The sequence below is a fragment of the Myripristis murdjan genome, chromosome 18 (assembly GCF_902150065.1).
Source record: "Myripristis murdjan chromosome 18, fMyrMur1.1, whole genome shotgun sequence".
Lineage (NCBI taxonomy): Eukaryota > Metazoa > Chordata > Actinopteri > Holocentriformes > Holocentridae > Myripristis > Myripristis murdjan.
The window spans coordinates 12086659-12099997 of NC_043997.1; the positions used below are offsets into that span (position 1 = coordinate 12086659).

Here is a 13339-nt window from a genome sequence, read left to right on the forward strand (position 1 = left end):
TCAGTAATCACACATGGCAGCACTTCAATCAAATACAAAACGTGTTGAGAGATTTGGTGGCATTGGTACAGAGGCATACTGACAACCCAAAGTACAGAGGGTATACTAACAAACATGCTGCATAACTTACTATGGGTAGTAGGCTATACATTCCACCTTACAAACCTAAATTAACACATACTCAGATACAAAAAACAACAATATTTCACGCTACATATTTGCTTTCAGTCAGAGTAACATATTACATTGCCCAACGTGCTGTGCAGACAAATGTTTTCAGTTTCCAGTTATGCTACATATTCTTCATTTTCATCATTGAGGCTCGCTGCTCCAGCATCCAACTCTTTAGCATAACAGCTGGTAACGTACTTATTTACTTGGTCGTACGCTTATCTTTCTACCTGACCTCTTTCTGTCAGACTGCATGTGACATTTTAACATTTAACAGCATAAATCTTGTAACACCTGGATTTCTAAAATGTGTATAAAGTATTCATAATAATCAGTAGAAATACACTTATGAACTCAAAGCTCAATTCTGAAAGCAGCTGAAATAATACAAACAGCGGTCCAGGGTAAATGTTGTGCCCTGTCAATTTGTTTCTCATTACAACATGGCCTTAATCTTTATTGATTGCACATTCTTATGCCTTTTGTTTGGGAGCATTCCCTCCCTGCTGCTGCAGCTGCTTATCAAGAACAAACTGGATGAGTCTCTTCACCCAGGCCGATCGAGGGTTCAGGCAAATGTTCTCCCCGCTCGTCAGTCCAGCTCTGGACAGAAAAAGATACAACACATTTGTATGAACAGTGTAATTAAAAAGCATTGCATCTATGCAGAAACCTGGCGAGGATTGTAAAGACATAACCATTTGGTGCAAAAAAGGCATCGGTGACAGTAAAAATTAGTATAAAATACCACCAAGCCCTATCTGGTGGTCTAAAGAACATTTTTGTAATTTCAAGCAGAGCTAAAGGGGAAAACCTAAAAGGCTAAAATTTGGTGCAAAAAGAGTGTATTGCACTATATGCATCTTTATGTTAATTTAATGTTAATTTAATGTTAATTACTATAGAGTAATAAATCATTTCATTATTATAGTGCTCTGTGTCAAGGATGATTTCATGTTCTGATTTCATTCTGTATGTGCTGCTTGCAACACTTTACTGAACACTCAAAACATCTTTTCCCTGTAACTCAGCTTGGCAGCACAGCATGCATTTGTAAAAGCGAACCAGCCAATGGGAATCACAGGGTTTAAGAGTGAAAATATGGATCAAACTGTGAAATCCTGCTGCGCTGAGGTCAGTGACACTCCCATGGTTTTTTGTGGTATTTTTGCTGTATTTGGCAGTCACAATGTAGAGAGTCAGGAAAGACAGGAGGGAGAGAGAGGGGATGACAAACAGCCCTGAGGTCAGATTCAAACCCAGGACGCCGCAACCAGGACCCAGCCCTAACAAGTGGCACGCCCACCACCAGGTGAGGCACCGGGGCACCAGACACTCCCAACTTTTAGAGGACATTGCCAAATTTCAACATTTCATCCATTTTGGTGCAAACTTTTCAGTGGCTCTTAAGTCATCATATCCTAATGAAAAACACCAAAACCATTTGGATGTGCTCACAAACAGTGTCTCTGTCTCTGATTAAAAAACCAATATAGTTTAAAGTCCTGAAACCCTCCATCATAGTTGTTTTGGCAGGACAGTTAGATCTAAAACACATAGAAAAACACATAATGGGCCTGCGCCTGTGCGTGGTGTGATTAATATGTGTGCCTTGGATTGTGGTTTAGCAACAAAATGAGAAACGTCCACCTGCATTTCTGTCAGCCTTCACCCACTGGAGTTCAGTTTAGCCTCTCAGTCTCCCAGCTGAGAGAGAAAAAGAACAGCTGCTCTGTTTAAATGGAGGTGCGTCCGTTCCAAACGAAACACATTTCCCTTTACACTTTCAATAGTAAAAGTGCAGCACGAGAACCTGCACTGTAATGTTTTGTCGTCGAAGATTGTGCTCTGGTTGTTCAAGCTGAGATGTGCAGTTTTCATTTCACTTCCTAGGCGTTAGTGTCTGGCTTGGTTGCACATCCTTGTCCACCGTCATTGAGTAACAAAAAAATTCTAACTAAATTCATGTTCCTCAATTCCCTAAAGGTCAAATGACAGTGGCAGTGGTGGAAGAGGAACTACATTTTAAGCTCTGCAGAGCACTTTTGTAGCTTGATTTAAAAGCAATACACGTCCATTTTAAAAAGCTCTTAGTTAGCTAATGTGCTGTAAAATAGCATGAGGATGTGATCATTTGATTTGTGAAGATACGTACATGACCTCGGTGGCCGGGCAGTGAGTTCCCTCAGGGACGATCTTGATGCTCTTGAGGCTGTCCGGAGGGATGATCCTGGACTCCACCTGCAGGCAGCGGCAGTGTGTGTTGTAGTCCCTGCTGATCGGTGGCATTCCTGTCACGAGCAAACATGCAGTCAGCGCACATATTGTACAGTTTCAAGCATGTAGGCATATCACTTGTCTTCCCTCTGTCGTTCTGGTGTTTCCTCTCATGCACATTGCTGATGCTATGTATGGAGCTTTTCATCTTGGTATGGACCAGTATATCAGCCAATATCAGGCTAAAAATCAATACTGACATCAGTACAAAAATTTTTAAATGTTTTTTTTTTTTTTTTTTTACTAATTAATCAATTTTTTTCTGTCAGTATTTGGTTAATTGTGAACAGAATGACACTAACATGTTTTTTCATTAACAAAAAAAAACAAACAGGAAAGTATTAAGAAAAGTTTAACCTGTTTTGCACCTGCATTTGCATTGTGATAATTTCAAAAAAATCACATTAGTATTGGTACTGGCCATGAATGAGGAGATGACCGTATAATTCCACCCAAATACATTTGGTACAAACACACACATCAGTAAAGTATCAAGTTGACAGCTGAAATGTTGAGTTAACTCCATAGTTGCTATTATTTTGTGGTGGCCTTGTCCTTCTTTTGGAGAGCTGATCATTTTACTTATTTTACTCCTCACGCCTTCACTCTCAAGTGTTTCATCAGCCCTCTGCTGACAGTGCATCTTTGAAACAGCGCCCTTTCACCGCCACATGTTTAGTGTTGTGACATGTTTCCTCTACACACTTCCTGTTATTCCTCCTGTCATCTTGCTGTTCACCACGGTTGAAATGGTCAAGCTGATGATGAACAGAGAGGAAAAGTTTGTGTTTCCATCATACACTTAAAAGTGTGTAATGTGCTGAGTCAGCAGAGGCAGTCAGTGATGAACTATGACCAGCACATTATGACATATTAAATGTCTTTTTTTAAATACTTCTTTGTAATTTTTTCATTTTAAACAGCTGACATTTCAGAGAGTTTCTCCTACACTGAATAGGTGGAATGGGTCACCCTGCTACCCTAAAGACATTTCAAAGTTTCAAAATGGGCATTTTTTTTTTTCACAGCTTGTTCCACTTTAAACTGCAAATATAGAGACATACATTTTTATATGCATTTTGGGCAATGCATGCTGTACATTTTTGGCACGGCAATGGTCAAATTTAAAGGTGCACGGCAAAATTACTGTGGGTTGATTACAAGTGAGGACCGTTTACTGTCGACTGACCTTAAAAACCTGGAATAAGTGTGAAATCTGATGGTTGAGTCTATATGGTTTTAATCGCCGGCCTGACTCACTAATAAATTTCACTAATATTCAAAAGTGTTTTATCAGCTGAGTCTACACGGTCCTCACTTCACTCTACCTTCAATTTCGCATCATGCTCCTTTAACGATATCAGCGCAATATCTATTGGCTATTGGCAGATTCAATTTAACAGTACTGGTATTGGTTTTATTGGATTAGCAGTCAATTGATCAACAGCTGACTGTTTGACCAGACTTACACAAATACTAAATAACACAAATTGATGAAGCATTCATTATTAGGATGGCCACACTAACCAGTCAACATTTACATATGTATTGTTGCACATTGCTAATCAATATCAGCCTGCAAGTATCCACACTGGTTGAACCTTGATGCATCGTGGAGTCAGCTACAGTACGATGCAGGGACTCAGGAGTCTATGACGATGTGTGGCTGCGACAAAGAGTGTCGTGCTGCGTTGTGCTCTTACCGTTGACGAGGACAAGGAAGGCGGCGAACAGCAGCAGGAGGCAGAGCTTCATGTTGCTTCAGTGATGTTTCGTTGCGAGTCTCACGGCGGGTCAAACAGCTGTGTGCAACTGCTGACACACATCTGTACGGCTCTTCTTTTATACATGCACTTATCATGTGCTCATCATGAACTCAGCAGCGAGGGGGTTTCAGGAAGCAGAAATAAAAAACACAAGTTTGTGTAATGATGTATGTATTGGTTTCACTTTGGCGCGTTCACATGTGCAGCAGAAGGCAGTCATGAGACGGTGGGTTCAGGGGCAGACCAGAGGCCCTGCTGAGGTTAGAGGCACGAGGCTCGAGGCTCGCACACAGAAGCCATAGATATGACTCATATACTGTAGATCAAACATGTCTGTCTATCTGTCTTCTTGACTGTTTGCCAGCAGCATCATCTCTACTTTGGTTATGATGAATCTGTTTGGGCTCTGGTTTTCCCCTTCTGTCAGTAAACAAGGCCACACAGCTACAGTGATATCATCCCCCCTCCTCCCCTCCTCTACCTCTGCAGCAGAGAGTCTGGGAAACAAAGTTTTGCCCACGGCTACTTTACAGTGACTACATTTACATGCACAGAACATTCTGGTTTTGCCCTTATTCCCAAAAAGACAATATTCCTACTCTCACTGTTCACCTGGCTGATAAAAATGAATATTTCACTAATATTTCCATTTACATGCAGTCGTGTATACCTTGACCTGCTGGACCGTGCAAACACAGCCTCCCTCTTTCATTCATTTACCCACCTGATTGAAAAAGTCGACGTTGCAATATTAGCGCATATCCAAAAATATCCAAGTCTTTCATGATGTTTAAAAGCAGGTGTGTTTCTCCTTATGATCAAAAATGTGACCTTTTGCAAACAGCAAACAGCCAGGAAAAGCTCCAGTTGGGACACATATTGTGAATGTTCTGTGTACATGTGGGCACATGTACACAGAATGCTCCTAAACACCAAAACAATTGGCATATCCCACATGTCTTAACTGGAAATTGACACATTTGGAAAATTGCCTAATTCGAAATATTCATGCTTGTTGGAGCCAGTATGGCAGTGTTTGGTTTCTTGTGTTTGGTCTCTTTCTTCCACATGCTTTAATCTACAACTACACAAAGACAGAAGAAACAAGCCACAAAGCATTAACTAAAGGTATCTGCACTACATTTTAGCATTCCATTCACCACTGTGGCAATCACTATTGGACCAATTAGTCACAAGAATGCTGTTTACATCAAACGTATCAACTTCAGAATATTGTCACATTCAGAATAATAGTGGAAAATTAGTGTCCTGAATGTTGTTGTATTAAAACCTTGTAGCACCCAAGCCTCTGCACCGGCAACAGCTGTGGCCGAGGGCATTATGTTTTCCTTTGTACGTCCATCCAAGGATGAACTGATGGGATTTTGGTGATTAAAGGTCAAAGGTCAAGGTCACTGTGACCTCACAAATTTACGTTTCTTTGCCATAACTCAAGAATTCATACGCTAATTAAGACAAAGTTTCACGCAAACATCTAAACAGTGTAAAATGATGAAGTTGTTGCATTTTATATCCTAAAGGCCAAAGGTCAGCTGCACTGTGACATTATAAAGGTCAGCAAAAAAAAAAAAGTAGTTTTTCTGGCCATTATTCAACATTGTAGTTTCACTTCCTCTTCCTGGATGACAACCAGGGCAGGAGGCCTGCTGTTCCCCTGGTGGTCCATCACAAGCTCATTGGTTTTGCTGCTCCTGAGCTTCAGGTGATCATCATTGCACCATGTGACACAGCCCTATCAGTCCTCTGTACTGAAGACAACATGTTTCTCACAACAATTCACTGGAATCATACATGTCAGTACAATGATATTTTCAGTTTTGCCCAAAAATACAATTAATACCTTTTATTCAATTCCTTTAAAATCTTCACTACGGGTATTATATGAGTCTGGACAGACATGGATAGAAACTGCAACCTGACTAGATAGTCGAGGAATACAACCATGACGTGGTAAATCTCGTAAAGAGGTTCCTCCATGGCTTGAGGAAGTTGTACAAACCTCAGACTTATAAAAGCCTTCCATAAGCCACTGGATAAACTCAGATATACGTGGCGGTTCGGCTACAGACGCCGCGGTTTTTCTTAGTTCCTGAAAAGCTCTTCATCTGGAGATATGTGGCTTTCACCCGACACCGTGTCTGACTGAGTGCGTGTGTGAACGTGTGTGTTTCGCTACCTGCTTGAGCTTTGTTTTGACTGATTTGTCTATGTCTATGTATACCAGGGCCATCATGAATAATAATCATAACCATAAATAAGAAAATTGCAAATGGTAACATACATGACGCTTTCGATCAGACTTTAGTCGAAATTGACTTTTGATGATTTTTTTTTTTTTTTTGTATTTCTATTTCTGATATGTATTGTTTGTGTTGATTTTCTTTTTCTCAAGTAAAATAAAAAACACTTGATAAAAAAAAAGATGAAAACTGAAAACATGTACTTTTACATGTAGACAAGAAAGTTTTCAGTTTCAGTTTTTTTATTAGTATCTTTTTCATCCAGTTCATGAGAAGGTTTTTAACATCTTACATCATTTTTTTTCTGTTTAAAACACCTAAAGTGGATTGTTGATCTCTGCTCAAAACTCAAACTTGGACAGCACAGACCTCTATCAGCTCATAAAAATTCTCTTGCTACACCCAGGGACGTCCCATAACGACAGCGTGAAGTTTGATCTCTTGATTCCAATAGTAGAAATCTCACCAAAATCTGTTTAATCTTTTTTTTTTTTTTTTTTGTCCCAGAGCCCCTTATGCCTTTCCTTACCCCAAGTTTAACCGTATATGTTGATCGGTTGTTGAATATCCTGCTGACACACAAACAGATAAACTCACAGAAACAAAACAAATCTCTTGACACAAATCATGACCAAAACCACACAAGTCAATATTTTTGGCAACATAAAAAACAGAATCCTATTGAACTTGATTTGAGTATCAGTTATTGGGAATGTTGCTCCCTTGTGGTACATCAGACTTTACTGGGAGCTTATCCTTTCCACCCATAGCTCAGAGATCATGTTAAACGATGGTCAGCCTGCAGAGCCAGAAAGCCACATGACTGCAAACAACAAAAGTATTTATTATGACGAGGCACAACTGTCATGCTCTCAAAACGCAACAACCTTAAAGGGGAAATCATTTTATTTATTTATTTATTTTTACTGCATCATGGCAGAAATGTCCATAATACACTATATCTGCAGGGTGTGATGGGTTTATTGATTAGTACCAATAATTCAGTGGTTAGTGTTGAGATTTCTGGCTTTCAAGATTTAATTGCCGGCCTGCAGTCTGTTTTGAAATGGAAACTCCCTCCGTGTTTGAGCTTAAAAGAGCTCTCAGTGTCTGACTGAGGTCATTCAAGGTCATATTGTACTGTATGTCATGTAATGGCCTCAGGAATTGTGCTTTTGCAGAAGCAGAGAATAAGAGAAAGAGAAGAGAAGAGAATTATCCTGTTGTTAATAAACAAAGAGGGCACTCAGTAGAGCACAGGCCATCTTGGTGTTCCTGATTAGAGGCCTGAATGATCTTGTAGTGTGAGGGGTTTACAGACGGGGTCTCAGCATTTTGGACTGAAGCAGATGTTCCCCAATGTTGAATTGTAAATATCAAGCGTGTTTGATATTCACAACTGGAATCCTGAAGTGTGAAAGGAACAGCAATTGAAAGCTGAGCTGTTAACCCCCAACAGCCAATGGGAGCGAGCTGACAGGACTCATGTTTCCCAAACGAGGTGAGACAAGGTGGGTGCAAGACGAGAAAAGCCACGAAAGTTTAGTGTGTAGCCGTTAACTTAAAGCCTGTATCAGAAAATATTACACTATATGAACTCACATCATGCAAAGTAACGTGTGAAATCTCAAATCCTTGGAATCACCACTCTGAAATCATTTACTACTAAGAGTGTGGTCCTGTGTCTTGACTGAATCCTCTGGTGTGTGCGTTCTTGTAATCAAAGTGTTAAAAATCACTTAATCATTTAAGATTAGAAATCCTCTATTGTGCAGTAGCCTTTCCATGTGTGGAAGCTGAACTTATTTCAGAGCTTTCCACTGGCTTTCCACTGTCGTCCCACCGCGACCTGGGGCTATCTTCAGGCCAGATGGTGCTAATGGCCCCAAGAACAAAAATCATTCACATTTCCACTGTTGTGTTGATCGCCCCGCAGTCTCATCCCGCCAATGCTTGCAAGTGGAAGGTAGGAAATGGGTGGTTAAAGTCTGCACACCCGGCATCGACTTCTGCAGAACTGCGCACCTTGGAATTTCCTTGAGATGCCACTTTGTGCGTTGTGTGCTTACACTGCCTCAGTTTTTTCATTTTTTTGTCCTGTTGTGTGCTGGATTTGAGCTGCTGCACTGACACCTGTACTCATCAGCTGCACCATCTCCCCACTCAAAGCCAGGTAAGCCCTGCCTATGACCTTTGACTCTGCCTCAGACCTCGGTTAGCCCTCTATGACCCATGGGTATTTGGTGGACCATTAGCATCTGGAAACTGGCCTGGACAGCCCCGCCGAGGCACCGTCACATACTGGAAGTGACCATGGAAATGCAACTGGCCTTGGCATGCGCTCGCACGCCCATGTTTGGTGTGACACCTTTTGAATTTCCCTCCAAAACCCCTTCTAGGTGCGGGCTCATACACTCATTGGCTTATTCTCTCCACTCCTTTATCCAATCGACATCAGCTTCTTATTTTCAGCCCACTCTGTGGTGCACCAGAAGCCACAGAATCAGTTTTCTCTTTTTATATAATCATCATCTAATTATATGTTTACATATCCATATCAAAATAAATCTGATAAAATATTATTATTATTTTCTGCTGTGCTGTTTTTATATGGCACGCTCTTTCAGCCAGTCAGCAGGGAAAATTGCTTCATTAACCCATGACCAACCTGGACCCACCAGGTTTTGAGAGGTTATGTCAAAAGTCCCCAGCCATGCCTACAGGGATGTATTACTGTTATCTGAGTTGCCATGAATGGGGTTTTGGACAATGAAATCAGATAGCTATTTTTTTTTTAGTACAAATATATTATGACAGTCTTGGGTGTTTTAAATCCATTTCAGTGAGCAGAGGTTTATTACCCGGGTATTCCTTGCTGTTTCAAGTCCTAAAGGTGTGTGAAACCATTTTGCCAGTTAACTCTGAACCCAGCCTTCTAGATGGGATCAAAATGATGATATTTAATTTACCCAGAAAGATTTTTGCCTTGACTAAATAACATTTAACCCTGAATAACGGCTGAACTAGATTACAAAATCCAGGTCCAAATCCTTAGGACCAGAAAATTTGTAAATCTGATTTGAAAAAAAAAAAAAAAACAGATTTGCAAATTTTTCTAATTGAATAACTTTCATCCTGGAGGCAAATTTTTGAAAGACCAGCCCAAGTGGATGAATTGGAGCCTGCGGTGACACAAAAGCAAGTCAACTGTTTAAAACTGCCAACCCATCAAATTAGCTTTCATGTGCAAATTGCAGCAGAAGAATACCTGGGGAGGCCAAAGAGCATTTTTAAAGCTGCTTCAGGCATTAAAAATGAATCATCTTCACATTTGATATTACGTTCAATAATAGTTAAGCAGGGTGGAGTTGTGGAAGCAGTATCGTGTTATCAGGAAATACAATTTCTCCTCCAAAGTTTTATGGAGTTTTATTGTAAAGTGGAGACAAAAACACAACGTACTTAGAGATTACATAGTCATAGGGTGTAATTTTACTATCAAGCAATGACCCCCATAAAACCCTGATTAAAGACGCCCTGCTGAAACAGCTGTTGCACAATTAAAGCTGAGTGTGCAACCATAGTTTGTGTTAATGGAGTCTGCTTTCATCTTGGCTGGTGTACTGACCTGTGGGTGAAAACAAAACCTGTTATGAACCCTGTGAAAAGCAGGAAAATGTTATACCTTTTCTTGGTACTTCAGATGCATACTGTTTGTTATTAATATAAAATTGGCTATAACAGTCCTTGCTATATACAGCAGCCAGCAGTAGGGGGCAACGTAGACCTCAGCATGTGCCTGCTCGTTCTGGGAAGTGTGATGTGGTGCTGTAAACTGGTGAGCTGTGTGTGTGTGTCAGGGTGTGTATGCTCACTGTTTACCTCCGTGAGTTAAGAATAAAAGGAGCTCCGGTGTAATCCTGGCACTCCTGCATGCGTGTGCGCTCTTAATGGTTTTATATTCCCTGTAACATAAATCTCAGTGACGACAGTTTCAGGTTTACACGGTATGAATCAGTTTAATTGCAGTCTGGTGATACATTATCTAACACTGTGTTTGTTTATATGTGGCTGGATATTGCATGGCACTTAGTCAAAATTCATTTAAAAAACAACAAGGCACACATATGCTGTGTAAAATTCTTGACAACATAAGAAATACCTCACGTCACACAAATCAAATCAAATATCACTGGCTCATAATGTAGAACAATTAAAATCATGAACTAAATTCAGTATTGGCCATCAGCCGGTAAAGGTAATGGATTTTTTCGTTGGATGCTACACAAACAGGAATTAAATCAATCAATTAATCAAACGTAATCACATAGGCTGGAAGTGTCAACGTGAAACTTAAGAGCAAAATACAAACTGTACAAACCTTTGGTGTAAAGCCATCACAGACTGTCTGATGTCGTGTTAGGTCATTTCTGCGGTGCTCAAGCTAAAAATGCTAAAACTTTTACTTCTCGCTGCCATTTCGAGACATTAGTTTGCATAGTTGCCAGCTGCAGCTTTAAAATTCTGTATTTCTTGTAACCAGTGTGAAGAGCTGTCACTTAAGTTACTTATTTCTTTGGAACAAGTAAAATTAGTGAAACCAATAATATGTGTTTCATCAGGATAAAATAATGGTCACAGTGTTCTGCCTATCTTTGCCATGCTGCACCCTTTTCACCCTCCTTGCTCCAGTAACGATCAACATGATATGCAAAGGAAGGTTCACAGTCGTCGTCCATCAGATGAGGCACAGCTGTGGCTCAGGTGGAGCTCACCAGGCTGGTGGTGGTCATCCGAAGAGAGCTTGAACGCCTCTGCTTTGTGCTGTGAAGGCAACAATATTCATTCAACTCTTCATCTTGATCTCTCTCTCTCTCTCTCTCTCTCTCTCTCTCTCTCTCTCTCTCTCTGCATGTCCTGCACTAAATAATACATTGTTCCCTGTTTTTTTCATGCACACAGACCCTGACGAGCCTTACTTGGATGAAGCATCTGCCCAGTAAATCAGGTGTTAAAGGCTGCCTACTGATTCTTGAAACAATAAACTTCTGGATACTTGAAATTGCTCAATCCGCTCCTGGGACAGTTTCAAACCACTATAACTGGCAGGTTTCCTACATTAGCTACGCTCTAGTGCATGCTGTGCTGAAGAAAGAGCAAAAGAAGTGCTGTGACTGCAGTACAGTATGTAGAAAACTTTATTCGTTTACCGTATCTCTGTTTCCAGGAGTTTTTGTGTGAAGCTTGAATATGGATCAAGGCACCGCTCAGAGCCATCTCTCAGCGTCACACTGCAATAGAGCCAAAGAAAAATCTTACTGTCTGAGCCTGTGATTTCAATGAACGCAAGGAGCATCAATGAGAACTGAGTCTTGTAGGCCTCCACGTTTATCTCCTTTGGCTAGAAGGGAAATTGCCTTTGGCTAATCGTCAGAGACAATAAACATCAATGCTGTGCCGATGTTTATACAATTACACTCCATTAGAGTTCAACGCTTTTGAAGAGCCACACAGCCGTATCAGCTGTGTGGTCCCATTTACAATTGGCATCAAAATGCATTCTTTGTCCAGATATGTTTTCCAGATAAGGAAAATTGCATGTAAATGCAAGGTGTAAATGAGGCCCACGAGTGGACAAACAACTCTCCAATCCACATGTGTCAACTCCAGAATAAATGTCACTGGAAAAAAATCAATACTGGAGCCAGATTTAGAATCAGAATCACAGTAGCCTTTACAGTACTTACATAAATCACTCATACTAATAGGCAAAAAAGAACAAAAAAGCCCTAATTTAAGCATTTTTAAAAAACTAAAATTATTCCTATGTTATTTCTTAATATCTGACAATTGTGAATCTGGCCTCTAATGTTTGGTTTAATCTGTGCATGTGCTGGTGTGGTTACTTACATGACCTCTATCTTGCTGCAGAAGGGATTCACAGTCAGCAGCCTGATGTTGGTGATGCGGGAGACAGTGGCCCTGGTCAAATGTCGGCTCAGTTGAATGCAACGGCAGCGGCCATACATCACAGTTTCCCCTGCAGCATTTCAATGCAAAAAAAAAAAAAAAAAAAAAAAAAAAAAAAAAGAAGGAGTGAGGTGTTTTCACTGACCGGACTGAGTGATGATAGTTAAGAAACAGTTAGACTCAGCAAAACACACACCAGAAAAAGCCAGTGCCAGTCTCATAAATCAGCATTGACAAGGCTTGAGTGCTACACTTACCCTTCAAAGTGCAAACAGTGATGCAGAGCAGCAGTAGAACGGATGGGATTGCAGTATTCATGTTTGTCTTGAATGGTGGGATTAATTGAGCAATAACTGAGTCTTTAAATCAGAGCTATCACCTTTTGAGTCTTGAACTCTGGCTGTGACTGGACCTGACTGTCTTTGCTGCTGTGCTTATCCTCTGCAAAGATGTTGAGAAGTGAGTCTACTGCTGGACCGTGAGCCCCATGTTTTATACTCTTCTCTTCATCCAACCCCATTGAGCTGGACAGCAGCCAAGCAGGGCTTCCTTGGAACTGCTGCTTTAACCCGCCCCCAAAAAACATGTCACCCCTAGTCTTGCTTTTGTAATCCATCCGTTTCAAAAAAGAACACAAAAACTTCCTTGACATTCAAAAGTAAAAGATTGCCTCATTATCAATCTGGTGGTATCTCATTTTTGGCATTAGATTGAATTTTTTTATGCCATAATATTAGTTCATTTGTGGCAGACACACATGTTATTGCTCAAGACTTAAGACGCTGGCTGGGAAGAGAAACTTTGCTTTCAAAGTAAGTCAAGAAAGCATTGTTTCCTTCTTGGCTGTCACTTTTTGACCTTGCACTTCTCCATCATTTATGACCATTGTAGGCA

General features: G+C 40.6%; 1 protein-coding gene and 1 long non-coding RNA gene across 2 annotated transcripts; both read right to left on the bottom strand.

Annotated features, from left to right (window-relative positions):
- Nucleotides 1–23: 23 nt before the first annotated feature.
- cxcl19 (chemokine (C-X-C motif) ligand 19) lies at nt 24–4253 on the bottom strand. Its single transcript, XM_030077011.1, has 3 exons — nt 4152–4253; nt 2327–2462; nt 24–774 (listed from the first exon to the last, which is right to left on the bottom strand). The coding sequence occupies exons 1-3, from the start codon at nt 4201–4203 to the stop codon at nt 645–647; spliced, it is 318 nt and encodes a 105-aa protein (XP_029932871.1). The 5' UTR covers nt 4204–4253; the 3' UTR covers nt 24–644.
- Nucleotides 4254–9885: 5632 nt separating this feature from the next.
- LOC115376097 (uncharacterized) lies at nt 9886–12925 on the bottom strand. Its single transcript, XR_003929774.1, has 6 exons — nt 12703–12925; nt 12386–12515; nt 11686–11766; nt 10857–11299; nt 10358–10440; nt 9886–10103 (listed from the first exon to the last, which is right to left on the bottom strand). It is a non-coding gene; the product is annotated as an uncharacterized LOC115376097 (long non-coding RNA).
- Nucleotides 12926–13339: the final 414 nt, after the last annotated feature.